The following is a 26,968-nucleotide window of genomic DNA, read 5'->3' on the forward strand; positions in this document are numbered from 1 at the left end:
GGTGTAAAGCCCTCCCCTAAAATCTTCCAGGCTACGATGGATAAGATTTTGTAAGGAGTTCCAATTAGTTTATGCAATCAAGATGATGTGCTGATTGCAACAAGCAATGAGGAAGAAAATCTAGGAGTGTTAGATTTAGTGCTTCAAAGGTTGAATGCCCACAATGTCAAATTGAAAAGGAGCAAATGTGCTTTTGTGCAGCCCAAGGATGTATACCTTGGTCTGAAAGTTGATGCAAATGGCTTGCAATCAGTTAAGGAAAAGGTTGATGCTGTCATCAATGCTCCAAAGCCACAGAACATGTCTGAGTTAAGATCTTTCCTTGGAATGGTCCAGTACTATGCACATTTCTTACCTGAGTTAGCGACCATGTTAGCTTCATTGCACGAGCTCCTCAAGAAGGATGCCCAGTGGAAGTGGACGAAATCACAACAGGAAGCTTATGATGCTTGTAAGAGTGCTCTACTTGTGCACTACGACAGAGCTTAAGTTAGCATGTGTTAAGTTAGGGTGTGGGAGCTGTCATAAGCCACATAATGGATGACGGTCAAGAAAAAACAATTGCGTTTGCATCGTGAACCCTCACAAAGAGCGAAAGAAATTACGCGCAAATTGAAAAGGAAGCACTCGCCATAATGTTTGGAATCAAGAAATTCTTACTGTTCCTGATTGGCAGAAAGTTTACCCTGATAACCGATCACAAACCGCTCCTAGCAATATTGGGGCCCAAATCTGCCATCCCTGCAATGGCCGCATCAAGAATGCAACGTTGGGCAGTGTTGTTGTCACAATATTTGGGCAGCACGGTGGCATAGTGGTTAGCACTGTTGCCTCACAGCGCCAGGGACCCGGGTTCGAATCCGGCCTCGGGTGACTGTCTGTGTGGAGTTTGCACATTCTCCCCGTGTTTGCGTGGGTTTCCTCCGGGTGCTCCGGTTTCCTCCCACAGTCCAAAGATGTGCGGGTTAGGTTGATTGGCTATGATAAATTGACCCTTAGTGTTAGGGGGATTAAATACGTGGGGTTACGGGGATAGGGTGGGATATGTGTTGGTGTAGGGGTTACAGGGATCGGGTGGGATATGTGTCGGTGCAGGCTCGATGGGCCGAAATGGCCTCTATCTGCACTGTGGGGTTTCTGTGATTCTGTGATTCTGTGAATATGATTACACGATTGAATATCGCACTTCAAAGCAAAACGCAATCACAGATGCCTTGTCCAGGTTGCCACATAAGGACTCGTGTTGGGAGTGAAGGTGCGATTTTCATGCTAGGTGTAGTTGACAAAGACTTTCCTGTGAATGGAACTGAGATTGCAGTACTGAAAAAGAGTGTATGAAAAAACTTTGAATGGATGGACTGATCAGTGTCTGGACACAGAGTTGAAACCATTCCATAACCATTGTACTGAATTGTCTTGTGAGCAAGGTTGTATCAAGTGGGGAAAAAGAGTGGTGGGACCTGCTTCTCTGAGAGATAGAATACTGGTCAAACTTCATACCGAACATCCAGGGATCGTCAATATGAAATCAATTGCAAGAAGCTTTGTTTACTGGCCTGGATTGGACAGTGATCTTGAATCACTTGTCAGCAAATGTAGCGTTTGCTAAAATTGCAGAGACAAACCACCCAAAATTCCACTGCAACCCTGGTCATGGCCAAGTAGACCTTTTCAGAGAGTACATGTAGAATTCTGTGAGAAAGCAAATTATTATTTTCTGGTACTTGTAGATAGTCACTCAAAGTGGATTGAAGTGAAACACATGGGTTCAAATACTACAACTGAACGTACCATAGAAGAGTGTAAAAAATGAAGTAAAGTTGAACAAATATGTAATGGTGCAAACTGCAAAATCAATTCATGTTATAAAACATGTATGGCATTAAAAACTGTTGAATAAACTATTGTCTCAGGTGTATTGATTTGTATGTGAGTTCAATGACGACACATTCATGAAAGAGAATGGGCTAGATTTTCAGTATAGACAGTTTTGGGGCGCTAACCTTAGCGCCCGCCCGAAGTTAGCGCCCGCCCCAAAGTAGCGCCCCGTTGCCGGAAATTCAGTGGCTTCGCCCTAAGAGGTTGGTGGAGCGCTAAAAGAGGCGTTCCACTACTATCTTTAGGCGCTAAGCCGGCGGTGCAGAGCGCAGCGCCCGAGCTCGGGCGCAGCGCACGGCAGACACTCTGGTGCCAGTGAGCTCTTAAAGGGGAAGGGTGCATGTGTTTTTTTCGGAGGAGGAGGAGGAGGAGGTGGTGGTGGTGGTGGTGCTGGTGGTGGTCGGAAACATAAATACACCGTTCACAACAACACACTGGATCCTTCCACACAACACATGCAGACTGCCATTTATAGTGCAGGAGGAGTGCCCTTTAATTTGCGCTCCCCAGGGTGTGTTGCGTTCCATTTTACAAACGCTCTGGGCGCTAGCCGCAGAATGGGGCGGTCCGACTGAAGTTTGGATTCGGGGCGGCCAAAGGGCGTTGCACGAGGATGTGACATCATTTTCTGCGCGCGCATCCGGGCGGCCGCTAAACTTTGCGCCGGCGCTAACGGGCAACTTAATTTGGGGCGGGGCGCAAACTGCGTTGCGCCCGGGCGCTACACGAATAGCGCCCGAAAATCACTTCTCTTAAGGCGCTAACTGCTGGCGCAAGCACCTGAAAATCTAGCCCAATGTCTTTTAATCTAAAGTTTGTTCAACTATGTTAACAGCATTACAGGAGACACCATCTTAGAGATCCATCTAAAATGAAACTAAAACTAAAACTGTCTCTCTCACATGCCCTCTGCTGGTAAGGCATAAATAATCAAACAGGCAAATACCATCACTATTTGCTGATATCATTACATCTCCCTTTCTTAAAACAAAAATATTTTACTTTTATCTAACATGTTTTCTTTGTATTACTCTGCATTTTAACTGTAACCTTTAATGAACTTACATTATCATTATCAAGGTTTTTTAACCTTGTTTTGTGTGTTCACATGAAATATGTAAATACACTAGAACTTGAAGAGAGAATAAGATAACATTACTTCCTTCTATAACAAGAGTCCTTAAACTTGCTCAATGAGTCTCTCAGGAGGCTTCACGCGTCTTGAGGATTTTCTGATTGATTGTCCTTGAATCTGAGTTGTTGCCTCAGATGATGATTTCTCAGCTGTGTGATCAGGTTGTTCAACAGTATCAGTCTTTTGACCTGCTGTGTGATCAAGTTGTTCAACAGTATCAGTCTTTTGACTTGCTGTGGCTGGTCTCATGAGAAGATCCCGATGATTTCTTCACAGAACAGCACCCTCATCTGTCTGAATGGTGTATGATCTTGGTTGAACTTCACTCAGGACAGTTCCCTTCTGAGTCCATATGTTTGGTTTGTCTTTGAACCTTACTTGGTCACCAGTGTGGAGTTCAGGTAGGTTTTGTGTTCCTCTGTCATAGTAGTACTTTTGCTTTTCTTTCTGTTGTTCTTTGAACTTCCTCACTTTCTCCCCCTTTTTTGTTTTCAGGAGGTTCTCCGGGATGGGTAGGTTTGACCTTAGCCGACGTCCCATCAGGAGTTGGGCTGGTGACATACCACACTCGAGCGGCATTGTGCGGTATACAAGCATGCTCTGGTAGAAGTCAGTTCCACTGTCTTTTGCCTTGTACATCAGTCTTTTCACTGTTTGGACCGATTTTTCCACTAGACCATTGGACTGTGGAAAGTGAGGACTTGACGTTGTGTGGACAAAGTCCCACTCTTTGGCAAAGTGTCGGAAACTTGCATTGTAAAACTGGGGTCCGTTGTCTGTGAAGACCTCGCTTGCCACGCCATGTCTGGAGAATATGGCTTTCATACATGTTATCACAGCATCTGCAGTGGTGGTGTACAGTCTACAAACCTCTGGATACAGGGAGTAATAGTCTGTGACTAGAAGATAGTCCTTCCCTTGACATACGAATAGGTCAGCGCCTACCTTCTGGTAAGGTCTGTCTGGTGCTGGGTGTGGCTTTAGTGGTTCTACCGGATTGCTTGCTCGATATTTCAGGCATATTGTGCAGTTTGACACCTCATTTGCCACATCTTGGTTGATTCGTGGCCAGTGCATCACCTCTCGTGCTCTTTTCTTACACTTTTCGATTCCCAGATGTCCTCCATGGATCTTTTTTAACATCTCTTTTCTCAGACTCTTTGGGATAACTATTTTACTTCCTTTGTAGATGATGTCTTCGACCACTGATAGTTCCACCCTGCAGTTCCAGTACTCTGCCATGTCAGGTGAGCAGTCTTGTTTCATGTTGGGCCATCCATCCAAGATGCTTTTTCTCAGTCGTCCCATTATTTCATCTTTGTTTGTCTCAGTCTTTATGAGCTCCATTTTTGCATCTGCTATGGGCAGTGCACTTGTGATCATGTCCACGTAGGCGTTCACTTTTTCATCCATTTTGGTGTTTGCGGGCTCTCTTCGGTCAACAGCTCTGGACAACGTGTCTGCTGTATACATCAGCTTACCCGGAGTGTACGCAACATTCAGTGTATAGCGTTGCAGCCTGATCATCATTCTTTGTATTCTAAGCGGACAGCTATTTAGTGGCTTTTGGAACAATGCAATCAAGGGCTTATGGTCAGTCTCTACACTGATTGCTTGTCCTGACACAAACTGGTGAAATCTTTCACAGGCGTATGTGATGCTGAGCAGGTCCTTTTCTATTTGAGCATATCGCGTCTCCGCGTCTGTCATTGAGCGCGATGCATATGCAATAGGTTGCCAGTAGTCATATTTTTGCAGAAGAACAGCACCGAGCCCACTCTGTGATGCATCTGATGATATCTTGATGGGTCTCGCTGGGTCATAAAACCTCAGAACTGGTTCCTCTGTGAGCAGTTTCTTTAGATCGCTCCATGACTTCTCATGCTCATGATTCCATTCCCATTCTATGTTCTTTTCAGTTAGTCGTCTCAGTGGCGCCATCTTTTCTGAGAGGTTGGATATGAATTTACCCATGTAGTTGGTCATTCCATTAAACCTCTGCACGTCCTTTTTGCATTGTGGCTTTGGCATATTCTCAATGGCGGACACCTTTCTGGGATCTGGTCTGATGCCCTCACTGCTAAGGATATCTCCCACGAAAGTCAGTTCTGTCACCCCGAGCTGGCATTTCTCTCTATTCAGCTTCAGGTTTGTTTTCCTTGTTGCTTCCAGCACTTTTTTCAGTCTCTCGTCATGCTCAGTTCTCGTGGTTCCCCATACTATGATGTCATCCATTGAGGTATCAACTCCTTCCAGGTGCTCATAGATCATATGGATAGTTTTGTGATACACTTCAGGAGCTGAGGCAATGCCAAATGGTAACCTTAGGAATCTGTATCTGCCAAATGGACTGTTGAACGTGCACAGTCTTGAACTTGCCTCGTCCAGTTTCATCTGCCAATATCCTGATGATGCATCTAACTTGCTGAAATACTTTGCATTTGCAAACTGTGACATGATTTCCTCACGTGTAGGAAGCTTGAAGTGCTCTCTCTTTATTGCTCTGTTTAGATCTCTTGGATCCAGGCAAATTCTGAGCTTTCCATTCGTTTTGTCCACAACGACGAGGGAACTCACCCACTCAGTTGGCTCATCTATCTTCTGAATCACGTTCAGGCTTTCCATCCTGTCCAACTCTGCCTTCAGTTGCTTTTGAAGAGCAAACGGAACTTTTCTGCATGGATGTATGACCGTTGGTATACTTTTATCTACTCTGATCGTGTGTTCTCCTGGAAGGCAGCCTAGACCCTGAAATAGGTCATTGTACTCTTTCATGAGTTCATCATAGACTGTCTCTCCTTCGCTTTCCACAACGAGGACTCTCTTTACCAGGTTCAGTCTCTCACAGGCTTTTAAACCTAGTATGACCTGCACATCCTTTGGCACCACGATGAGTGCTAGCGTGTGCTCTCTGTCCTTGTGTGTCACTTTGACAATGCATCTTCCTTTCACTGGTACATCAGTACCTGAGTATCCTGTCACTTTCACTTTTATTCCATGTATCTTTGGTCTGGGTCTAATTTTCTTAAAATCAGTCTCTGATATCACATTAACTTGTGCTCCAGTATCCAATTTAAATGGAATGTGTATGTCATTCACTTTTAGTGTCAACATCCAGTCTCTTTTTTCTTCTTTGTTTTCAGACACATCTACATAGAACTCCTGTATCTCGCTTTCATCTACTGCATGGACCTTGCTTTGTTGCGCTTTGTTCTTGCAGCAACGGGCTCAATGGTTGTTTTTGTTGCAACTATTGCATGTTTTACCATATGCTGGACACTTTTTTGGTGGATGCTGTGTACCGCATCGACTACATGACTTTCGATTGCCCCTTTCATTTTTTTTCACTGGCCACGCCTCTTTTTTCACATTGGCGCTCTTTTTGTTAAACGGTTTGTGTCCGTTCTTTCTCACTGCATCCACGTTGCAGCTACTGTCACTGAACAGCTCCTTTGCCTGCGACTTCACAGTCTCTGTAGCCCTACACAGTGCTATGGCTTTTCCCAGGTCTAGATTTTGCTCTCTTAGCAGTCTTTCCCTTAGACCATTATCTGGAATACCACACACCAGTCTGTCTTTTATCAGCGAGTCTGTCAGTCCCCCAAATTCACACGATTTGCTTCGGTTTCTCAGTTCAGTCACATACTGATCAATAGTCTCTCCCGTTTTCTGTACACATGTGAAAAATCTGTCCCTCTCAAACGTCACGTTACGTTTAGGTATGCAGTAGGCCTCAAACTGTTCCATTATTTTATCTAGCTTCATTTTGTCTCCATCAGCAGCGAATGTGAAGTTATTATACACCTCCAGCGCTTCATCACCCACGACATGTAAGAACACTGACGCTTTCATTTTATCACTTTTCTCGTCAGCTCCGATTGCCGCTAAATACAACTCCAAACGTTGTTTGAACCTCCTCCAATTTTCAGCCACATTACCTGTCAACTGAAGCTTCGCCGGTGGGTGTAATCCTACCATTTTTTCACTTCGTTAGCTATTCTCCAATGGTAAGTAACGATGTTCTCTTTTGGCTTGCTAATATGTGGAGAGCTGATTTCGCTGGATAGCTTGCTTGCCACTATCTCGTCGAGTTGCTAACTTCAGATTTTTCCTCTTCATCTCTTTCAATCACTTCTGACATCATGTATTGATTTGTATGTGAGTTCAATGACGACACATTCATGAAAGAGAATGTCTTTTAATCTAAAGTTTGTTCAACTATGTTAACAGCATTACAGGAGACACCATCTTAGAGATCCATCTAAAACAAAACTAAAACTAAAACTGTCTCTCACATGCCCTCTGCTGGTAAGGCATAAATAATCAAACAGGCAAATACCATCACTATTTGCTGATATCATTACATCAGGTACATGAAAATAGTATTTGAGCAAGAGATACTAGCAAGGGCAATTTTTCTATCAAGAGTCACAATAAGAACATAGTTGTCATGGTGAAGGAGGAAACAGCTCAGAATGGGATTTATCACCAGTGTTGTAACTAGTGTTGATTTGTGAATTTACTGCAGCACTTGCAGGACGTTCCATCTACTCGTGACAACATCGGTGTCAATATCGGTTTACTGTATTGACACCACATTGTAAAGGACGGTTCCTGATCCCAGTCGTTAACTAACCACCCCCACAGCCCGCTAGACCTAACCCTGAGTGGCGCGTGGCCAAGACCGTGATGCGGGTCATGCTGTGGTCGCCCATTGTTGTTGCGGCGTCAGGGCTGACACAATCATCCCGCCCTTGTCGACGGTCAGTCCGGTCCCGAAGCCGAGTGACTGTCAACAGCGCAGGCGCGCCCGCGCCCCATCAATGATGCGGCCACTCCGCCAACGGTGCGGGCGCGCGAGGCCAACGGTACATTTTTGTTTACTTCTGCTGTGGTTTTCCCACTGACAGGTACCGCCTTTCGTGTAACTGCACTGCGAATGTTTCTGATTGTTTGTGGCAAAAGGGGGAGAGAGAACAAGAAAACACCCTTTTATCCAGCAAATAATGATTGTTATGTTTGGGAGTGCTGTTGTAACTTTACATTCTAGATATCGAAACTAAAAGACGTGCGAAGGTAAATGAACTGCAGGTGGACCCAGAGACGCGGTTGCTGACCAGTGCCAGTTGCTGTTGTGGGCTCTGAGAGTCTCAAGGCTCTTCTAATTGCAGCACTGGTTGGTTTTAGCTGTACTCAGAAGTTTGGCTTGTCAGATCTCTGGATGCAAGACTGCTTCAGTGGAAGTTGAAGCAGACCTTGTCCATAAAGGCACGACCTTCTCAGTAACTCTGAGAAGTTGCTTCTGGAACTGATACAAAACTTTTAAGTCCATTCAATAGCTTTAGGAAACGCTTTCCCCCCAACAGACTGGCTTGCCACTTTTCAAACTGGTGTTCATTTGGAAAAAGGAAGGCCGGATAACAGCAGACTGCCTTCTTTGGGTTCTTGGCGTAATGGCACCAATCATTTTCATGATCTTCGAAGACCACCATCAATAGAATCTTTCCATTTATGTCTGCACAAGCGGTAGATGTTAAATCAGTATATTCAGTTGGTGAGAATAGATTCAGTCAGTTCAAGATTACATGACCAAATTGTAAATATTCTTTCTTTAACATTCATTGGGTAGAAAATGGGAAATCATCAGCTGGAATATTTTACAAATGACTATTTCCAGCCAGCTACAGTATTGAACAAAAAGAATAATGACAGAGAGTCAAAAGAAAAAGAAAGACTTGCATTTATAGGGGTTAATTTTACAAAAGCGTGCTGCTAGTGTGGAGCTTCGTCCACTGGGAGAGCATATTAAGAAATCACACGCACGGTCCTCATAATTTTCCATCCATTAGTTTTAATTGTGTGTACGATCGCAATTCCCCAAAATGCATTCCCAATGGGTGAAGTACTCCACTGAAAGTGTGTATTCATAAAATCTGCCCTATCGAATCTCTGAGATACATTCCAAAATACTTCATGAAGAATTAACTGCTTTTGAAAAATTGTAACTTATATATGAAAACTTAGGAACCGTTTTGTGCTTAATAAGTGTAGGTAAGTAGAAAAAACATCAGAAATAAGCAAACTGTAAGCTTAGAACTGGATTTGAAATGCACCGCTCACTTTGGCACACAGATTCTAATGACCTCAGTGCCCTTTAAATTCAGCTTCCAGCCATGTCAGTCAGTTTATGAAGTTAATGCCGTTATGTTTTAATCAAAGGGTTTGTAGCTGGGAAGTACTTCTGACTGCAATCCAGCTGATTGTGGCAGGAGTAGGACTGGTAGCTGTAAAGTCCGCGCCTCAATAATACACGGACTTCGGGAGAACAGTTTAACAGGTACTTTACTGAACAAGAGGCAGCTTGAAACTGAAACTACAGAAGCCTGCTAGGGCCTTTTATACAGGGGTGGTCACTGCCGGTACTGCAGTCTAAGACCAGTTATTCCCTTAAAGGTACATACACAACAATTCCTCCCCTTTTAGATAAACAGTACATAACATTCATTTAACAACGAAATAATAACTAATTACAATTACAGTTTTCTCAGTAATATATACATCAACTGAAATAGTCATTTATAAGTTCAGTCTTTTGAGGAGGCTTCCTGATCCGGACTGGATAGTGCCTTTCTCGAGTATCCTGTTCTGGCGGTGGAGTCAATTCTGGCTCATTTGTCATTGGTTGGTTCGTCAGCTTCCAATACCCCTGCTTCTGAGGTAGACGCAATCTGTACTTCGGGCTCATTACCAGGTGCACATGCTTGTGGTACAGGTTTGGCTTGTTCCTGGGACTCTAGAATCTGGTCAGCATGGCGTCTCACGATGCTCTCTCCAACGTCCACTGTGTACATTAGTGGTCCCTGCTGTGTGCATATTGTGCCTGGCTGCCATTTTTCTGTTCGGTAGTCGCGGGGCCAAGACTGGTTGCCCTATCTTGAAGCTCCTGGTTGGCTTCTCATTTATGTGCTGGAACTGCTTATCCTCAACATCTCGTCTTATGTTTGGTTTGAGCAAATCCAAGCGGCATCTTAGTCTCCGGTTGAAAAACAGTACGGCTGGAGTTTGGTTGGTTACTGCATGTGTCGCATTCCGGTAAGCAAACAGGAAGTTATCCACCTTGTGTTGCAGTGGTATGTCGTCATTATACATTGCCTTTATGGCCTTTTTAAAGGTCTGAACAAATGTCTCAGCCAATCCATTTGTGGCTGGATGATATGGGGCAGATGTGTAATGTTTCACCCCATTATTCTTCAGGAACCTCCGGAAATCCTCAGACACAAACTGTGGGCCATTGTCAGAACAGATCTGTTCTGGCAACCCATTCCTGGCGAAGATGGTCCTTAGGACTGCAATAGTTTTCTCCGTGGTGGTGGAGGACATTTTAATGACCTCTGGCCATTTCGAATGGGCGTCCACAGCGATTAGAAACATTGAGTCCATGAATGGACCAGCGAAATCAATGTGTACCCGTTGCCATGGAGATGAGGGCCACTCCCATGGATGTAGCGGGGCCTGTGGTGGAGCGTTTTGGACCTTCTGGCATCCTGTGCATCTCTTGGTCATATCCTCGATTTCTTTATCGATTCCCGGCCACCACACAAATGCCCTGGCTAGGCTCTTCATTTTTACCCCTCCCAGATGACCCTCGTGAAGCTCATTGAGTACTCTATCTCTCAACTTGGGTGGAATTACCACTCGGGATCCACACATCAAGGTTCCCCGGCACACTGACAGCTGTTCCCTCCTTGGCGAGAATGCTGGCAACAGTGAGTCGCCATATGCTGGCCATCCCTTCACCGTCAAATCATAGACCTGAGAGAGTGTCGAGTCTTTTCGGGTTTCCTTCTCAATACTTGTGTTTGTAACAGGCAAACATTCGACTATGGTCACATGGAATATCTCCACCGGGTCCACTGCAGGTGCTTCTTCCGCCGTAGGCAACGGTAGGCACGACAGCCCATCAGCATTTCCATGTTGTTTCGTACCTTTGTACTCTATGTCATACTGATGTGCCCCTAGAAAAAGTGACCATCTTTGCAGCCGTTGCGCCGTCATCACCGGAACGCCCTTCTTTGGGTTAAAAATTGAGACCAGGGGTTGATGATCAGTCAGTAGGGTGAATTTCTGCCCGTGCAGATAGTGATTGAACTTCTTCACCCCCCACACCAGGCTGAGGGCCTCCCTGTCAATCTGGGCGTAGTTACGCTCGGCTGAGGTTAGCGAGCGCGACGCAAAGGCTATTGGCCTCTCTGAACCGTCACGGAATTTGTGTGACAGCACCGCTCCAATGCCATAAGGTGACGCATCACATGCCAACCGAATCGGTAGTGTTGGGTTGTAGTGGGCCAATACTTCTTTTGAAGTGATTTGGCATTTACATTCCTGAAAGGCACGCTTACACTCATCACTCCATTTCCATGTTACACCAGTTTGAAGGAGGGCGTTCAGTGGGTGCAGAATTGTAGATAAATGCGGCAAGAACTTATGGTAGTAGTTCACCAACCCGAGGAACGACCTCAGTTGCGACACATTTTCTGGTGCTGGAGCCTTGACTACAGCCTCAATCTTGTCCGGCGACTTATGCAACCCTTCCTCACCAATCATGTGGCCACAATACGAGATTTGTCTCCTGAAGAACTCGCATTTGGGACGGTTGGCTCGTAGCCCATATTCCTGCAATCTCGTGAGCACCTGTTCCAGGTTGGCAAGGTGTTCATTGTCATTTTCGCCCGTAACCAGGATGTCGTCCAAATAATGCTGGGTCCCCGGGATCCCTTGCAGGACTTGTTCCATTGCCCTCTGCCACATAGCCAGGGCCGATGCTACCCCAAATACCAGTCGATTGTACTGGTAAAGGCCTTTGTGAGTGTTTATCGTGAGGTATTTCCTAGATGCTTCTTCCACCTCCATTTGTAGATACGCTTGAGCCAGGTCAATGTTTGTAAAATGTTTCCCTCCAGATAGTGAGGCGAAAATATCTTCTATCCGCGGAAGCGGATACTGTACTGTGTGCAGGACTGGGTTCACAGTCACCTTGAAGTCCCCACAGATGCGAACCTTCCTTGGCTCCCCAGGCGTGCTGCTCAATGCTTTCTTCATTACAGGAACGATGGGTGTGGCCCACTCGCTCCAATCCACCTTAGACAGCACCCCCGAACGCTCCAGACTCTCCAGTTCAGCTTCCACAGCTGGGCGTATCGCGTATGGCACCGGTCTGGCCTTGAAAAATTTTGGGGTTGCGTTATCCTCAATCTTTATGGTTGCCTTTACTCCTTTTAGAGTCCCAAGTCCTTGTTGGAACACCTCTTCCGCGTCAGATAGAATTTGTGACAGACGTCCAGGTGCGACGTCATCATCTTTTTTGTCAGTCACAGTTAGTGCCAGAATGGAATGCCAATCCAATTGTAGTCTTCGGATCCATTCACGTCCCAATAATGGTGGTCCTCCATCTCGTAGTATATACATGTATAGTTTCTGTGTTTCCTTTCCGTTATATTCAACTGGCACCCTTATTTTTCCTCTGGGGTAGACCTTTTGCCCCGTGAATGTCTTCAATACAATGGACGTGTCCTTTAAGGGTATGTGTGAGAATAGCCGCTCATAGTCTCGTCGATTCATGACAGTTAAGGCTGATCCTGTGTCCAATTCCATCTTCACTGGGGACCCTGCTATCATGAGGGTGACCCAAATGGTTCGGTGATCTTCTTTTGCGATCACGTTGTGTAACTTTAAACAACTTAGTCGCCTGCTCCCGGAGTCCTTATCACTCTCCTGATCTTCTGAACTACTATCTGTCAGTTTCTTTACTTTCCTGTACTGTTCCTTAGTAGTTCTTGTCGTGTTGGTCTTCTTTCCCGACCTGCAGACTCTTGCTATATGTCCCATTTTCCTGCATTGCCTGCATATTTTGTCTTTAAACCAGCAGTCCTTCTGCTCATGGGTTGTTCTACCGCAGCGATAGCACTTTTCGGCTCCATACGCCATTTCGTTAGCGCTGTATTCTTGCGGTTTCTGTTGTGTTTCTGCAGCTCCTCGTGCTGCTGCTTCGTAGGATACTGCCACGCTGAAAGCCTGTTCTAGCGTTAGGTCCTTTTTTGAAAGTAGTCGTTTCTGGGTTCCTTCACTCTGGAGCCCGCAGACACACTTATCCCGTAAGGTGTCTGCCAGTCCTGCTCCGAACTGGCAGTGCTTCGATAACTTGTGTAGTTCCGTAAGATAGTCAGCATTGCTCTCATCTTTGTGCTGGTTTCTTTTATGGAACTTGAATCTTTCTGCTATCAGCAGTGGTGTAGGGCTTAGATGTTCCTGTAAGATATGAACAACCTCTTCAAAACTTTTCTCCATTGGTTTAGCTGGGGTAATTAAATTCCGCAATAGGCCGTACGTACTCTCACCCATCAGACTTAATAATACCGACGCCCTCTTTCCATCAGCCACCTCATTTGCCTTGCAGTACACTTCAATTCTTTCCACATACGTGGTCCAGTCTTCTACCTCGTTGTCGAAAGCAGTGATACTGCCACTTTTCGGCATCTTGGGCGATTTAAAATGGCGCCTCCCGCGCTTTTGCTTCTTCCCCAATGGAATAAAATGGCGCCTCCCGCGCTTTTGCTTCTTCCCCAACGGGATAAAATGGCACCTCCCGCGCATTTGCTTCTTCCCCTTACTGCCACGCTGCTCCTAGCGTTCTACGGGGTAATGGCGGCGACCCGCAGCTTCGGCGCGTCTCGCTTTCCTTCCCCCCCCCATTTAGTTTCTCTCCGCTGTCCTGTTCTCGAGCACCGACCGCGCCCTGTGCGCTCCACCCTCTCTTGTTTTCTTTACCTGGCGACGCTGCGCGGCCCGATTTGTAGAGCCGCTCGATCGAGCTTGAGCCCGCCGCAGTCCGGAAGGGTCAGCGCGCTACCTGCTACCAGCACGATTCGCTGGAACCACAGTCTCTCCCGCAATTCTCCAAACACCGATGGATTCTTTGGGCGGTTGCCCTCGGTCGACGCCCGTTGCTCAGACTACGACCTTCCAGGACCTTCCTTTCAGGCGAGATCCCCGTGAGATGATGCCACACTGCAGGTGAGTTCGAACTTACTCGTCGCCACTGTAAAGTCCGCGCCTCAATAATACACGGACTTCGGGAGAACAGTTTAACAGGTACTTTACTGAACAAGAGGCAGCTTGAAACTGAAACTACAGAAGCCTGCTAGGGCCTTTTATACAGGGGTGGTCACTGCCGGTACTGCAGTCTAAGACCAGTTATTCCCTTAAAGGTACATACACAACAATAGCCAGATCAGGCCAGATCACCTGGGGTGGGGGCAGTTAAAATAATGCAAGTCACTTACCCCCTCCGATCCCACTGCCTTCCCGCTGTGTCCCAATATTAACCTGCTCTTTTGAGCAGGCGAGCAGGGCACCCACAGGAAAGAAGCAGGGCCCTACTTTAAATCCGGAGATCGGGACCGGTGATGTTATCAGGACCAGATCTGCAATTTCAATCTGAAGCCTCAGCAGGGGAGCAGTGTTGGTTCTCCCATCAGGCAGAAGTGCTCCTTCTGGCCCAGGTTCCTGCTCCGAGCCTTCCATCCCCACACTAACTGCGGGGGACCATTCACGGGTTCCCGGCTGCATCCTCTTGCCACTAGATGCACACACCAGCAAACAGTCTCCAAATGCATATCTCTTCTGTGGGCATACTGAGTGTAATTTGTGCACAAATAATGAGCCAAAATTGACATGGCTGCTGCTCAAATTCTTGCTACAGCCAACAATCAAGTGTGAGAAAATTTGGATAACATTGGCCAGACATTTAAGTTGCTACAGCAATCAGCCAGGGATATGTTGGCTGTGGAACAATGGACAGGATATTACCATAAATTACTTATTGCCGCCAGAAATCTTGGGCTCCCAGAAGGACTAAAAGGATGATGGAGCTGCATTTTTAGGTAACAGCAGCAATCCCTGATATCTCCCTAAGGGGTCCAACTGGTCAGGATCAGTGCACAATTAGGCCTCATTCTTTGAAGGAAACTCAACTTCCATATAGAAAGCTCCTTCTACCTAGGCTCTCCCATCTCTCTGACCTGGAATAGTTTTGAGCTCATCTGCTGTTCTATTCTGCACAAAGAGCTAATGGTGAGGCTGAAAACAAGGTTTTATAGACATTAGAGTGGGGGGAGATCGCCTGACCTCATAGAATGCTGATTTCTTGAAGGGGTAGTTTCTGTCAAAAATGAGGAAAACACATAACTGGTAGGTTATATGACATTTAGTGGTAGAAGTTAAGTAATTGGCCTAAGAGGTTCACGAATCTTTCTGATTTTATCCCTTTGTAAACTTAGTTTGCTTTATAATGGGAAACTGCATTACAGTATTTTTTAACGATTACAGATACATTGCAAAGCGAGACTTCTGACTTCTGAATGGCTGTTTTCCTAAATAAATCTGTCATTCAAGAACAGATTCTGAAAGATAGAGACCTTCAACTTTTCAACTTTGTAAAGCAATGCTTTGCCACAAAAGAAAATGAAGGTTTGTATTTACAAAGTTCCCATATAAAGATTAAGTCAAATAGAAGATCTACTTTCTTTACAATTGAACAAAACTATGTCAGCAACTTTGTATTTCAGCCAGCTCCACCTCTTCTTCATTCATTCCTTTTTAATCAATGTTTAGTATAGTGCAGGCCCATGAAGTGTCACCAGTCAATCCTAATTTTGGTTTAAGAACTGACTGATTTTAATATAATACTTTTAAAAGTAATCAGAATTCCGAGGCCCTGAATTTCCGCTGGAGGACTTTCACTAGCTCCATGGATGTGCCTCTGAATTTGGCCCACTTTCAAGGGTCGTGGCATTTACCTTGCTCCCGGGAGGGGGAGTAAATTTGCTGTGGCACCTTGCCGCAGCATAAATGTCCCAACTCTGATTAGGAAAAGTCAAAAAGAGCCCTATTTTTCAATAGACCAAATTTAGTACAACAATCAATTGCTCTTTGATCAATTGCAGTATGCAGCTGACCTTTTAAATTTTAAATTCCCCCTCCTGTTTTGTAATGCTGGATGTTAGGGATGCACAGGGTCCCTTGGGGCCCCGCGATGCTAGGAAGGAAATATGCTGTATGACAAATTCCTCATTTGCATGGTGTCATGATGCATCTGCTCATTTATTGATGAGCATATATATGCCTGCAACCCCAAACCCCCTCCACATTGGCTGGAAATTTTGACAAATAGAAAAGGGATGGGAACTTACTGCAACCAGATCTTGCCCTAAATTGCACCCTTTCCTGCATTCTATTTGCAGCTTGAAGGCTATGGAAATTTGGCACCTATACGTTTAAATAGCTTGCAAGCTCTGACTGACCATAGATATTGCTCCAAACATATCCCCAATGTTGACACGTCTGATAATGATTGCCTTTGAACTAATCTTATAATTATATTTAGTATATATGCCATGAAATCAACTTTGGACCTGTTTAGATTGAAATTTGGTGTTTTGAATACTGTGCTATTTTGAAGAATGTTTTAATAAATATTTCACAAAACAAACAATAATCCATGTGAAATGATTTACATAGTGCACCAATTGTCCAACTATCTGCTTGATGCCATACAAGCCTGTAATCACAGCCTCTTTGACAGTTTACATTTTTCTGAGGCAAACTACTGTATCTAGCACATTGGTCAAAGCATTGTGAACAGTAACATGAAATCTGCATGCAGCATTTATAGTGGTTTTTAGATCACCAAGACCTATGTTTTTAGATTGTTGTAGCTTGAATATTTCATCTTGAAAAGTCAAGCCAAGTAATTTTGGAAGACAACATTTCCTACCTCAAATTGTACCCTAAAAGCCTGCAGTGTCATTTGAATGATGTTGGAACTGCTTCCTCCACAACTATGCCACATATGACTATGCATTTGAGTTGGATAGTTGTGCATGTGTAGAAAGTGCCTTACTGCAAGGATCCCTGTTCCTCAGAGTCTCACTCTAGGTCTGGTTGTTTTTCATTTCTGATGGATCAAACAAGCCCTTCTGCATGGATGTAAAAAAATGTTAAGCTATCAGTATGCACAAAGAGAAACCTACTTGGCTTCTGGTGTGGAAAGCTCATCATGTCAAATATCTTAAAGGGAGTACATGTGCCCTTGTGGTTTTAGCCCATTGATGATCTTAGCTAATTCTGAGGCATATGGAGGATAACATTGAAGTGTGACAAAAACCTTACTAAAGTAGGTAATGTAGCTTATGTGCTCGTGCAATTACTAATTTGTTTTAAAATTGTCTTGTGAAAAATTGAGCACCAGTCAAATACTGCGAAAGCTCATTTGTAGGAATATGTGACAAACGATCCTGTCCAGTATGGGTGGGGAATGCTTATTTCCTAGGTGCAAAGGAGAGGAAAAGGGGCAGAGACCTACAATACCAGGTCTATGCCCCCTTTACGTTTCCCTGGAATTTCCAGGCCTTCCCCTGGGGTGGATTGGGAGCAACAGATTGCCAGGTGCAGGAAAAGAGCAGTCATGATACTATGGCGGGAGGAGGTTCCTCCCAGTGTTCTTTTCCTTAATAATTGCTGGAAAGGTATTAAGATGTGGGATCTTCAAAAGTAGTTGGTGCGGTGGTAGTCCTTGTGCTGAGCCACCCTTAGATTTTTTTGTGGGGGAGAATTTGTTTACTTTAAAAAAAAAATTACTGTCTTAACTTTTACTTTGTGCCTTTTTTATTTTTTGAATTGACTGCATTTTTTGCTTCTTCAGAGGCAGGTTGCACTGTTGGAAACAGTCAGGATGCATGGATGTTCTTCTGGCTGCTACAGAAGGTTCCAAAACTGTTGGTCATTCCTGTAATTCCACTGCCATTTCTCGGCACAAGACCATGCTGAGAAGTTGGCTTGTGCCAGGAGCGCAACAGCAGTAGGATAATGACCCGAACATGCAGATGAGTTCAGGTCATGCGGAGTTCTCTGCCTGCTGCCCAGGCAGAGGAGGACAGGAATATTCGTTCTAATTTTCCTTTGTGAGGTAGTTAGTCTATCTGGGTTATTTTAGCAAAACTTTATTATAAAGTAGTATTCTTTTGCATATGTGTAGAAAATAGCCAAAATAAAATGGATACATTAAGCAATGGAGCAGAAATAAACTTAAATCTTTCCTTTTAAAAGGCAAGAGCTCTATTGAATTCACGGATCCAGTTTACAACAATACAGTTTCACCTGTAGAAGCAACAGTGAGGAAGAAATATGAAAGAAGACAGGAGCTTCTACACTGTGGTTTCTTTACACCTATTGCAAAGTAACTGTCTTTATGTATTTTTAAAAGCCTGCATCAAAATTATTAAATAATAAACTTCCAAGTATATTTGGAGTATATTCCAGTACAGAATCATACAATACAGAGGATAATTAAGAGCCAACATTACAAATGACTCCAGGTTAAAGCATTGTTTACTGGCTTTGCATAATTTCAGTAAAAACATTTAAAATTATGGACAGAAAATTGTGGCGAGCAATTTTCTGATTTACACTGCTGATTAGCGAGCTTCTGTGCTGGGACCCTGCATTCAGGAAATTGGCCTTCTAGTATTCTTTGAGGGGTGATGCTATTAAATGTGATATCAAAGGTATCACTATAAATAACATTTTATATATTGAAAGTTTTGCTGTGGCTTCCAATGTCGGTATTGTTGTTGCTTCCTGTCAAGTAACAATTAATTTCTGTGGCCTAGAAATTCAGTTGGGCGCGCCAGCCGTTAGCGCCTTAGGGGGAGTAGATCTCGAGCGCTAGGCGCTTATCGCCCGGGCGCAGCGTGAACTGCGCCTCTCCCCAACTTCAGGACACATTTAGCGCCGGCGCAAAGTCTTAGCGCGCGCCCTGCTGCGCGCGCAGATCATGACGTCATATAATAGTGCAACGCCCTTTGTGCGCCCCAAACCGGAACTTCACTCGCGCCAGCCCATTGTGCGCCGGGCGTCCCGAGCGACTGTGAAGTGGAACGGTACACAGGCCAGCCGGGCCGGGGGGAGCGCTAATTAAAGGGCACTTACCCAGCAGTATAAAGGCCAGCCATTTTGCAGCATTCACTCTTGTGCAACGGTTTTTTGGACAGAGACCAAGGAGGAGAGTTTACTGCTTTGGACCAACACTTGGACAGGTATTTTTGGCTCAGGCCAGAGCTTACCAATTATCTTAGCCTTCATTCAGAGCTCAGTGTTTGCCAGCATATAATGGGGGCTGCATTGGGTGGCAACGCTGAATTTCAGCCTTATGCCACAAGGGCTTACAGATGCCGTGAGAGAGTGGCAGCCCTGGCTAGACGTAGAGGGGGCAACAGGCGTCGCCAACTGAGGCCTTACCCACGCAGGGTATACCGCCAGCAGACCTCCTATCTGACCATGTCTGCCGCGATGTGTGTTAGGAGGCTGCGATTCCGAAGGGAGGTGGTTGCAGACATCTGCCGGCTGCTTCAGAGAGATCTGCAGCCACAGCTGATGCGCAGGACGTCTCTGTCGGTGGCAGTGAAGATGACGGTGGCTCTCAACTGCTATGCCTCCAGCTCCTTCCAATCTGCTACTGGGGACATCGCTAACATCTCCCAGTTCGCCGTGCATTGCTGCATCCGCCAGGTGACCGAAGCCCTTTTCAGAAGGAGACATCAATTCATCTCCTTCCCCATGACCCTGGACAAGCAGCAGCAGCGTGCAGTGGGGTTTGCAAGAATAGCGAGCTTCCCCATGGTGCAGGGCGCCATTGACTGCACGCATGTGGCTTTGCGGGCACCTCTTGAGCATGCCGAGGATTACCGCAACCGGAAGGGCTACCATTCCCTCAATGTACAGCTGGTGTGTGACCACAGGCAGCGCATCCTAGCTGTCAATGCCCGCTTTCCAGGCAGCAGCCACGATGCCTTTATCCTGCGACAGACAACTGTGGCTGACATGTTCCAGGCACAGCCTCCCCCAAGAGGATGGCTTATCGGGGACAAAGGCTATCCTTTGTGTACCTGGCTCATGACCCCGCTCCGCGCGCCCACGACCCCTGCTGAAGAGGCATACAACGAGAGCCATCAAGCGACAAGGAACCTCATAGAACAAACAATCGGCGTGCTCAAGCAACGGTTCCGCTGTCTCGACCGCTCCGGGGGAGCCCTCCAGTATTCGCAGGATCGAGTCTCCCAATTTGTCATCGTTTGCTGCATGCTGCACAACCTGGCTATCCGCAGGACTCAGGCACTGCCACCTCACGTTGGACCACCACCTCAGGAGGAGGAGCAGGAGGAGCATGAGGACGACGAGGACGAGGAGTACCAGCCCAGGAGGGACGCACAAGGCCCAAGGGCCGCCCGTCGTCGGCTTATTGATCGTCACTTCTAGGCCCCCTGTCAGGGAATGGCTTGTGCCAATGATAGAACATGATTGCAGCCGCTCCGCAAGCCCTCAGCCGGTTAAGGCAACAAACACTTCAAAGATCAAACATGGACAATGTGAATAAATAAAAAGCTTTATTGTACAAACTCTGGGCCCTTCCCACATGAAAACCAAAAACAGAGGAAACCCCCAAAAAACACTCCAACACATTACTCGCTCCCACAACCTGGGGAGGATTAACAAAATAGGGCAACTAAAATGGCCGTCCTTGTCGGCCTTCATCCAAAACAAACATCACATCATCGGCCTTCAAAAAACTAACATCCAATTCTCGGCCTCAAGAAACAAACACAAATGGCCACACATTCGAATATTTGGCCCGCTAGGGCGATGCCTTGGCCATCTTTGGGTGGCCCCTGCCCGCCCTGCTGCTCTGCCTCAAAGTAAGGCCATTGGCTGCTGCAAGGCTGGGGGCAGGCTCCTGAGGGGCACATGTCGTGACGGCAGATGCCCTTGGGGGTCGGCCTAGTCGAGGTCTGCGCGTCGAGCGGCCGGCTGTTGATTGCTGCAGCTGTGGCTGGCCACCATCAGTCGCTGCAGCAGCTCCTGGCAGCTCCACTGGGGGAGTGGCAGTGGCGGCTGGAGGAATGGCGGCAAGCTGGCGGATGGCAGGCGCTCGCTGGTCGCCTGAGACACTGGCACTCGGCCGGGCCAGCACTGCAGCATGCGCAGCAATCTGCCGAGGGACAGACCGATGTGCTGCTGCAGCGCGCCGGGTGCCCTGGCGATGCCTGGCTGACACAGCGAGTGTGGCAGCAGTGAGTGCCCGTGTTGACCTGTTCACTGCCCGCAGCAGAGCAGCCAGTGACTGGACGGCACCACTAATCACCTGGCCAGTCGCTGCAAGATCTGCCCGGTATTCCGCCCGACTGGTGGCCTCTAAGGGCCCGAACTCGGCCACACTCCGAGAGAGGGAATTGATGGACTCAGGCAACCGTGACGCTGCCGCCATGAGCTCCGTGTGCCGGCGCTCCGAGTCCGCGGACAAGTCTTCGAGGCCTTCCATCTCCTCGGCGAAGAGCATCTCCTGACTGGAGGCCGGACTCTCCCTCTGGGGAGAAGGCCGCCGAGCTGACCGACCCTTCCTGCGTTGCTGGAGGCCGCTGGGCCCAGCAATTGGACTCCCCTCCGACGCATCCCCCCTCTGGGGAGAAGGCCGCCGAGCTTCCACCCCCCTCCCGCCTTTCTGCAGCACACAGGTCCCAGGAGCTCCCCTCCCCTTTGACAGTTCCGCCACGCTGCCCTCCAGGGAAGATGTGTCCCCTACATTGGCCTGGGTGGTCGCGGCTGAGGGTTCCCCTGATGGGCCGCCTTCCTCTTGCTCCTCCTCCTGCTCCTCCTCGGAGGGTCTGTCACTGGCAAGTTGAGGGACCTCCTCTTGACCATCTGAAAGCAGGAAGGCACAAGAGTAGCTTTAGAGTGAGGAGAGGGCGTCAGTGCGGGATGCATGAGTGGTGGCATTCAGCGCATTGGTCGGACAGTGGCAAAGGATGTAGATCTGATGCGCAAGTGGGACGAGAGAGGTGCAAAAGGTGATGTCCTTACCATTGCTTCCCAGAACAGGGTCGGCATCTCCACATGCCACGGGCCCAATCACCCGGCGACCCATGAGGCGCTCCACGCGATGTTGCAGGTCGGTGAGTGGCTGGAGATGGGGTCGTCCTCCCCCGGTCGCAGTCCGGCTCCTGCGATTATTCGCCAGCTTGGCCTGCAAGAGAGAGGACGGCCTCTAAGTACAGTGTGTCGCCGTGATCTTGTGTGCACTGCCTCCCATGGTGGAATAGCCTGGCCAGTGTGTCGCCGTGATCTGCTGTGCACTGCCTCCCATGGTGGAATAGCCTGGCCAGTGTGTCGCCATGATCTGCTGTGCACTGCCTCCCATGGTGGAATAGCCTGGCCAGTGTGTCGCCGTGATCTGCTGTGCACTGCCTCCCATGGTGGAATAGCCTGGCCAGTCTGTCGCCATGATCTGCTGTGCACTGCCTCCCATGGTGTAATAGCCTGGCCAGTGTGTCGCCGTGATCTGCTGTGCACTGCCTCCCATGGTGGAATAGCCTGGCCAGTGTGTCGCCATGATCTGCTGTGCACTGCCTCCCATGGTGGAATAGCCTGGCCAGTGTGTCGCCGTGATCTGCTGTGCACTGCCTCCCATGGTGGAATAGCCTGGCCAGTGTGTCGCCATGATCTGCTGTGCACTGCCTCCCATGGTGGAATAGCCTGGCCAGTGTGTCGCCGTGATCTGCTGTGCACTGCCTCCCATGGTGGAATAGCCTGGCCAGTGTGTCGCCATGATCTGCTGTGCACTGCCTCCCATGGTGGAATAGCCTGGCCAGTGTGTCGCCGTGATCTGGTGTGCACTGCCTCCCATGGTGGAATAGCTTGGCCAGTGTGTTCAGTGCAGAATGTGCAATTGATGCTCATGCCTGTGCCATAGCTGCTGGATGAAGGCTGGCCATTAGAGCTTTCAGGTCCCTTTGCCCATAATGTGAGGTGCACATGCAAGGATGAGGAGGTCATTGGAAAGGGTACTCACCCTGACAATGCGTGTGAGGTCATTTAACTTTTTTGCGGCATTGGGCACCGGTCCTGGGGACGTCGCTGTTGGCTGACAGCTTGCTGGCGACATGCCTCCAGGCTCTCCTGTAGACGCGGACCGTCGCCTTCTTGCCATTGTCCGGGTACAAAACATGGCGCCTCTTCTCCACAGCAGCAAGCAGCACACTCAGATCACGCTCTGAGAAGCGCTGCGCACGTTCACGGGCCTTCTCCATGTCTTCAGGCGCTATTTGGGTCCAGCAGCAGTGTTCAGGCCTAGCTGGAGGGCTCCACTATCCAGGGCGTGGCAGCAGACACAGTCGACCCTTCCCCCTTAGAGCTGGCCGGCGCCAGGGTGTCTGCTGCCAATCACGAGATGGCCGCACCTGCGCTGCGCCCGGCCTTGGCGCTATCGATCACCACCTCCGGCTTAGCGCCCAAAGAGAGGCGTCCAGCAGCAGTTTTAGCGCTCGCCCGAACTAGTAGGGCGAAGCTAATGAATATCGGAGAAGTGGCCTAGATTTGGGGGCGGACGCAAACTTTAGCGGACGCCCCACTTTAGCGCACCAAAAGTGGCGTCAATTAATTTCTAGGCCTGTGACTTTTTCCTGCCATACCAATTTGCATTATGCTTTTTCAGTCATGCTATTTGTGTCATGCCTGTCTGTCATAATTAAACATACCTATACATTTTACTCACCTCTAAGTTACCTCCCCTAACCATCTTTAAATCCCTGCTTTTGGTTTCCAGTCAGTCCCTCTGAGAAGCACTTTGGGATGTTCTGCTATATTGAAGGTGCTATATAAGTCTAAATTATTATTGTACGTGTATTCAGAATAATGCAGGATTTATTGCAGTGTTGCCTAAACATGCCTTCACATCATACCACTTAGCACATGGTAGAATGTTGGAATAAAAATTACCACCAGTCAGAAAATCGCCCCTCATCTCTTTTTAACAGTTGGAATGAGTACCTTATAATGAAAATATAGCAACAACACATGTTTACCCTTTCCTTTAATGACGGAGTGATATTTAAGCAAATATATAATATCTGATTAGGCCATTTATTAGAAGGGTAATATACTGCTTTTTCAATGAAGTCACACATTATTGGCTGTTCTGTATATGTAATAATAAAGAAGTACTGGGGCAACTGAAGAGGTAATGTTGAATATTTCCCAATATTTCTTCTGCTTTACAGACCATACCGTAGTTTGGGAACTGTCATTCTGGATAACCAAGATCTGTTTGCATCATATATCAATTCTGATGAGCAACAACAATTAAAGGTAAACGTTTTCTAGGAAGTGTTTAAGCCATCATAGAAACTTACAGTACAGAAGGAGGCCATTCAGCCCATTGTGCCTGTGCTGGCTCTTCGAAAGAGCAGTCATGCTTAGTTCCACAGCACCTGCATTCTGTCTGTAACCTTGTAAGTTCTTCATCCTCAAGTACTTACCCAACTCCCTTTTAAAATTATTTATGGAATCAGCTTCCACTACCTTTTCAGGTAGAACATTCCAGATCCTGACAACTCTCTGAGTTAAAACAATTCTCCTCATCGCCCCTCTAGATCTTTTGCCAGTGATTTTAAATCTATGACCTCTGGTTATTGACCCACTTATTAGAGGGAATAATTTTTCTCTCATTTTTCAAGACCTCTCATCATCTTGAAAACCTCTATTAGGTCACCTCTTAACCTTTTCTGTTCCAAGGAGAACATTCCAAACTTTTCCAATCTTTCCTCATAACTGAAGTCCCTCATCCCTGGTAACACCCTGGTAAATCTCCTCTGTACCCTTCTAAGGCCTTTACATCTTTCTTGAAGTGTGGTGCCCAGAATTGTCCACAATACTCCAGCTGAGGCCTAACCAGTGATTTATAAAGTTATAGCATGATCTTTTTACTTTTACATTCCATGCCTCTATTTATAAACCCAGGTAACCCATATGACATGAAAATTATAATTTGGAAAGATTTTGTTACTATTTTCTTTAGCAAACCTTTTTTACCATGAACAATTGTCAATATATCAGCTGCTAGATGATTATGGATTACTGTGAGCGCAACAAAAATAAAGCAAGCAAATTCAAATGAAATTGGGAGTGAATGCTCATATTTTTATCTATCGAGTCCATTAATTGAGGAATTTGCAAGCACATAGAAATTTCTTGTCAGTGACGCTCAACTATATTGACCTGGAAATTTGATGGCATCATGCCTGTTTTTAGGGTGCTAAACTGGCGCATAATCCTCCAATATGACGGGCAGGAAGTGCACGCTCATTACGAGCTGGATGTGCGTTGCCCACCATATTGGTGTAGGCAAAAACATAGGCATCTAAGGCCCGTGCCTGAGACAGGCGTTAGGTGCTTTGTGTATGCAATTGAGGGTCCTACTGCCTGTTTGAGGCCCCCTCTGCAATATTGATTTGTCCAGAGACAGCCAGCGTCAGTTGCATTCAGGAAATTCCAGGTCGACGGACCGCTGCAGGCCGCCACCAAAAATACTTATCTAAATGTGGAGCTGCTCCTCCTAACCTTACATTAAAACTGTGTGCTGCTGCCAGACACTGGTCACCCACCTCCTTCGACCTCGACCTCGCCACCCTACCCCACTGAATGCCGCTGAGATATGAAACGGGCTACTGATTTGCTCTCCGCTGTTTTACACTGTCGCACAAAATTGAAATTACCACTAAAGTCTCCATTTGGACAATCCGCCTTCCACCGGTGGTGCTGCTAAAAGTGGAAGAGAAAGTGGTATGCAGAGGGCATTCCACAGATAAATGGTAATAGGGTAAGAAGAAATACACAGATTTATGGAGGAAGAAGACAGTGGCCTAGAAATTTGAGGGTATAGCGCCGGCTGTTAAAGCCCGTTTTGAAGAAAAAATGGCGGGCGACTCACTTCCGCCCGATTCCGGAGGGTCCTGCGGCGGTTGCGCAGCGCTGCTGTTGCCTGCGCTCGCTAAAGAAATGGAAATCAGGCTGATTGTGACATCAATGAGTGTGGAACCATTTTCACCGCTGCTGCTCCACTTACCGCCCTCTCTTAATCATGACCAGCTGACCAAGCGTTCAGCAGCAGGAAGGAGCCTCCAGCAGCGATATTTAGAGGGATCATCATCAACAACTTGCAGCTGACATGGTTTCTCAGTTTGACTGTCTCACCTCCTGACTCCCCAAAGCCTTTCCACCATCCACAAGGCACAAGTGAGCAGTGTGATGGAATACTCTCCACTTGCCTGGATGCTGTTGTGGCTTTTCTGCCAGGCTAACTTATTGGGAAGAGAAGTTGGGGCCAGGAGAGACCAAAAAGGTAAGTGATTTTACTGTGTGCTCCTCTAGGCTTCAATATGAAAATGTAGGCCTCCCCTGCCCCGAGCTTCTACCCCTCCCCCCCACCCTGATGGCAATGCCCCCCTGAACCTTCTTCCTGGCATCTTACCTGAGTGCCTGGGGACCGTTTATTCGGCCTGTGGCAGTGGCCTCCAGCCCCTCATTTCCAGGTTGCCTCACATTTGCATGCCGTAAGCGACATGACAGTGCGAAAAGCGCTGGCTAGGCCACAACTGGAGTATTGCGTCCAGTTCTGGTCACCACACTTTAGGAAGGATGTGAAGGCCCTTGAGAGGGTGTAGAGGAGGTTTACCAGAATGGTTCCGGGGATGTGGGATCTTAGCTACAAGGACAGGTTGGAGAAGTTGGATTTGTTTTCATTAGAGCAAAGGAGGTTGAGGGGTGATTTGATAGAGGTATACAAGATTATGACGGGTTTGGATAGGCTAGACGGGGAAAGGCTGTTCCCACTAGTTGATGGTACAAGGACTGGGGACACAGATTTAAGGTTTTGGGCAAGAGATACAGGGGGAATGTGAGGGAAAACTTTTTAACACAGCGAGTGGTGAGGACCTGGAATTTGCTGCCGACGGAAGTGGTGGAAGCGGAGACACTCAATGTTTTCAAGGGGAGGCTGGATAAGCACTTGAG

At 47.1% G+C, this 26,968-nt stretch overlaps 1 protein-coding gene across 6 annotated transcripts in view; it reads left to right on the forward strand.

Moving 5' to 3' along the window:
- Window positions 1–7,668: 7,668 nt before the first annotated feature.
- LOC147117761 (uncharacterized) overlaps window positions 7,669–26,968 on the forward strand; it is a 292,045-nt gene continuing 272,745 nt past the window's right edge. For 3 of the 6 annotated variants that reach the window (XM_085989014.1, XM_085989013.1, XM_085989012.1), the window contains exons 1-4: window positions 7,669–7,923; window positions 15,398–15,538; window positions 18,176–18,305; window positions 24,178–24,265. In XM_085989014.1, coding sequence (XP_085845140.1) covers window positions 15,430–15,538; window positions 18,176–18,305; window positions 24,178–24,265 — 327 coding nt within the window. In that variant the 5' untranslated portion in view covers window positions 7,669–7,923; window positions 15,398–15,429. The other 3 variants (XM_085989015.1, XM_085989010.1, XM_085989011.1) reach the window with 3 other exon arrangements.

Source organism: Somniosus microcephalus, chromosome 5 (assembly GCF_052327205.1).
Source record: "Somniosus microcephalus isolate GS21.2 chromosome 5, FLI_Smic_1.0, whole genome shotgun sequence".
In the NCBI taxonomy this organism is placed as follows: domain Eukaryota; kingdom Metazoa; phylum Chordata; class Chondrichthyes; order Squaliformes; family Somniosidae; genus Somniosus; species Somniosus microcephalus.